This window comes from Colobus angolensis, unplaced genomic scaffold (genome assembly GCF_000951035.1).
Source record: "Colobus angolensis palliatus isolate OR3802 unplaced genomic scaffold, Cang.pa_1.0 Scaffold110, whole genome shotgun sequence".
NCBI lineage: Eukaryota > Metazoa > Chordata > Mammalia > Primates > Cercopithecidae > Colobus > Colobus angolensis.
Window position 1 is genome coordinate 1,527,506 of NW_012112031.1, and position 4,077 is coordinate 1,531,582.

Here is a 4,077-nt window from a genome sequence, read left to right on the forward strand (position 1 = left end):
AACTGATCTGCCCACCTCATCCTCCTGAGTAGCTGAGACGACGGAGGGATGCCACCGTGCCGAGATCTGCCCACGTCATCCTCTTGAGTAGCTGAGATGACAGGCGGATGCCACCATGCCCAGTCCCCATCTAGAGATTTCTTACATTCCTTCTGAAGCTCCTTTTAGACCCATCTGCCCCCTGCCCTCACGTCCTGCTGGCCACCTTCGGCTGACCTCCCCATGGTCCAGCGCCACAGTCCATCGAGTGGGCTGGCATTTCCCGTGGACTCCCGTGGGTCATCCTCACATCTGGATCACTCCCCACATTTCCCCTCTCGCTCACTCGCTTCCCAGCTTCCCTGCCTCTGCCGGTCTCAGCTGCGCATAATGGCTATTCAGAAGCTGCGGTGCCAGAGTGAGGGCTGAGTGCTGAGCAGAGCGCTAGTGCGGGCCTCGAGGGCTGGTGGAGGGAAGCGGGAAGCCAGAGCTGTGCTGCAATGAGATGCTGGTGAAGACACACAGCAGACGCTGTTTCCTGACTCACCACCACACTCACAGGCGGGAGTACAAGTCCTGCTTCCAGCCCTCGGGTGCTTCCCACAGCCCCCTTGCCGTCTCCGTGCGGGTCAGAGCTGGAGTGGGCAGCACCTGTCCTGCCGGCCTGGGCTGCGCAGCCTCCAAGCGGCCTCACTCACAGGGAAGCCCGTGACTCTCTCTCAGCCCCCTGGCTGCAGCATAAACAAGCTGGACTGTGTGACCTTCCCAGACAGGAAAACAGCAGCTGCAGGCAGCCCCTCCCCTGGCATTCTGGCCATAGAGCATGGCCACCGGACAGGAGTGCCCGGAGGGCCAAGGCCCTGGGACAGTGCGGACGGGGGAGCTTCTCTTAGATGCTGGACGTATGTGCCTTTTGGCCCAGGGCAGGCCATGGCATTGCAGGCAGGCAGAAACAAGGGGCCACTGTGGCACCTCAGGCCCTGACTTTCCACATCCATGGCCTCCCAAGTCCTCCCTGGCCTGCAAGAGGCTGGGGAGCGGAGCGGGGGGTGGAGGCTGGCACAACCTGCACAGGCCAGGATCCCGGAACAGGTAGACTCGGCCAGGCTGGGCTGTTTCCCACCCACAGCAACCAGGTACCTCCAAGCGCACACTGCCCAGGAAAAGCTCCTTGTGCTCACCTTTCTGCTTCAGTGCTGAAGGGAGAGGAAGGGCATATGCCCCCCTCCCCCCGCCACCTCCCATGCCTTTCCAGCCAGGTCCAGCCCTGCCAGTGCCACTGCCCTTTCTGTCCAGCCCTGAACGTGGTCACATGTTGCAGCAAATTCATGAGACAGAACCCTCAGATGGCAAATTCTCCCCAAACCAACGGCAAGCAGCTGACTGCCTGAGCTTCCCCACGGCACAGGCCAGAAACAGAGGAAGGTGGGGAGGCACAACAGGCACTGGGCACTGGCAAGTCCGGCTCACCAGGCACCTAGACCCTCCAGAGCCGGCCGGGGGGCACCGCGGGACCCTCTCCTGGCTGCAGAAGCGGGGTCTACTGAGCCGGGGCGCTAAACTCCTGTCCCCTCTCTGGGGGCATCTGCCGCCCTGCCCTCCTCTCCAGGATCTGAAGAGGGATGTGCATCCTCTTCACTTCCCTCAGATCTCAACTCCCATGAAATCATGTCTTCCTCAGGTTTAAAGTCAGACTGGAAGGAATCAAAAGGGAAAAGCCACAGAGAAATGTTTCATCAGGGAGCCTGGCAACATTTTGAAACCTCCTTTTCTGTGTGGCTTCTGCTCGGAACTCCCCGTCCCACCCACGGTGACAGGGGTCAGCGTAATGGAGTGGAAATGGCAGGTTCACAGTTTTGGCTGCAGCTGCTCCCATCTCTAAGCAACCCAGGCTCCGGGTTGGAGGGTGGCAACCCAAAGATGCGGCCTCGGCCGCCGGCCGTGTTTGTGCTGCAGCCGATGAAGCGAGCGCAAAGGGCTGTACAAACGTGAGGCGTTGAGCAAACATGGAGCGTGCCATCCAGATGTCCCGCGGGAGGCTGCGGCTCCACACCACGGGGAGTGCTCTGCCCCCGTGGAGTGACCTGGCGTCCGCCCTCCACGGATGCTACGTGGTGGCCCAGGCCCTGTGCCACAGGGTCCTGGGAGAGCCAGCACTGGCTACTGGGCAGCGCACGGACATGAGAGCCACCCTTGCCCCTCGGAGCCTCCACTTGGGAAGGAAAAGCCACCCACGGGTGCCGACCTCTCAGGCCCTGGAAGGAGGGCTCGCGGCCATCTTCTCCTGGACTATGAGGAAAAGGCGTGTGCCCACTTGGAGCCTCCTCTCCACCAGCGGGGTAACAGCTCGCAGCCCCTGGTCATCGGTATTTAGACCATAGCCCATGCAGCACAGAGCCCCCTGGGACCCAGGAAGTCCCCAAATTAAGGTTTCCACGGCAACGCCATCCCCCAGATTCTTAGGTTATCACAGAGCTATTATCCACGGCCCCAACGTGGTTGTTAAAGACTGGAGTTAGAAATTCCTTTTTTGTTGTTGTTGTTGAGAGGGAGTCTCGCTCTGTCGCCCAGGTTGGAGTGCAGTGGCCGGATCTCGGCTCACTGCAAGCTCCGCCTCCTGGGTTCACACCATTCTCCTGCCTCAGCCTCCCGAGTAGCTGGGACTACAAGCACCTGCCATCATGCCCGGCTAATTTTTTCTGTGTTTTTAGTGGAGACGGGGTTTCACCAGGTTAGCCAGGATGGTCTCGATCCCCTGACCTCATGATCGGCCCGTCTCAGCCTCCCAAAGTGCTGGGATTACAGGCTTGAGCCACTGCACCCGGCTGGAGTTAGAAATTCCTAAAGGCGACCCTGGAGACTCCTCTGTCCCCAAAATTAGAACATGGGTGGGAGACACACACAGAAAGTGCCATTGTGCCCCGAGCCTGGCGTCTCCGGGAGCCGATCCCGACAGTTCTGCTTTCTAAAGGCCTGGGTTGTCTCGGAATGAGATTCCGCTCTGCTCAGCAGAAGCCCTGGTCAGCCCAAGGGTGTTGCTCAACTGTTTCGGCCCTGTCCTCCCTGACCTCATTTCCCTCTCGGGGTCTGTTCTCAAGGAGCCGGCACTGGAGCCCTCATCAGAGGCCTCATGGGACAGGGGAATGCCCACGGAGCTCCCTCCAGCCCTGGGGGAGGGGGAAAGAGACGACTTAGAAGGAGGGCTGGCCCCTGCAGCCAGAGGGTGTGGGTGTGAAGGGTGGGTGTCAGCACATGCCCTCAGATGAGGAACAGTGACGTAGCAGCTTCTTGGCGCCTCTAGACCAAGGGTTGGCAAACTTTTTCCATAAAGGACCAGACAGTAGACTTTTTTTTTTTTTTTGAGTCAGAGTCTCGCTCTGTCACCCAGGCTGGAGGGCAGTGGCACAATCTCAGCTCCCTGCAACCTCCGCCTCCCGGGTTCAAGCGATTCTCCTGCCTCAGCCTCCTGAGTAGCTGGGACTACAGGCACCTGCCACCACGTCTGGCTAATTTTCGCATTTTTAGTTGAGACGAGGTTTCACCATGTTGGCCAGGCTGGTCTCAAACTCATGAGCTCAGGTGATGCACCCGCCTCAGCCTCCCAAAGTGCTGGGATTACAGGCATGAGCTACTGTGCCTGGGCTTTACAAGCCATGTGGTCTCTGTCACAACTGCGTAACTCTCCCGCTATAGCACAAAAGCAGCCACAGACAGGAGCAAACAGGCACAGCCCTGCCCCATGAAGCTTTGTTTACAAAAACAGGCGGTGGCCTGGGCTTGGCCTGGCAATGGTGACCCCTGCTCTAGCTCAAAAAACGAAAACCCTGAAGAACAAACCAGCAGCCTCCCTTAGACAGACCTCTCATAGCCAAACACTTTAAATGGTGATCAGGTGACTCTCTTGCCTGGCCACTATCTAGCCTGTGTAGCTTTTTGCCTCCAGTGGGAGAGCAAAGAGTGAACAGAAACGCTCCTGCCGCAGTGGTTTGTGTGTTTTTTTTTCTTTTTGAGATGGAGTCTCACTCTGCCACCCAGGCTGGAGTGCAGTGGCGCGATCTCAGCTCACTGCAACCTCCGCCTCCCGGGTTCAAGCAATTC

The 4,077-nt window shown here is 58.9% G+C and overlaps 1 protein-coding gene across 2 annotated transcripts in view; it reads right to left on the bottom strand.

Moving 5' to 3' along the window:
- SLC43A2 (solute carrier family 43 (amino acid system L transporter), member 2) overlaps positions 1–4,077 on the bottom strand; it is a 42,177-nt gene that overhangs the window by 31,851 nt on the left and 6,249 nt on the right. The window contains exon 1 of one of the 2 annotated variants that reach the window (XM_011955951.1): positions 192–456. The exons of the other annotated variant lie outside the window; for it this stretch is intronic. Coding sequence (XP_011811341.1) covers positions 192–224 — 33 coding nt within the window. The 5' untranslated portion in view covers positions 225–456. Of the gene's footprint in view, positions 1–191; positions 457–4,077 lie in introns of those variants that run through there. 2 annotated transcript variants of the gene reach the window in all.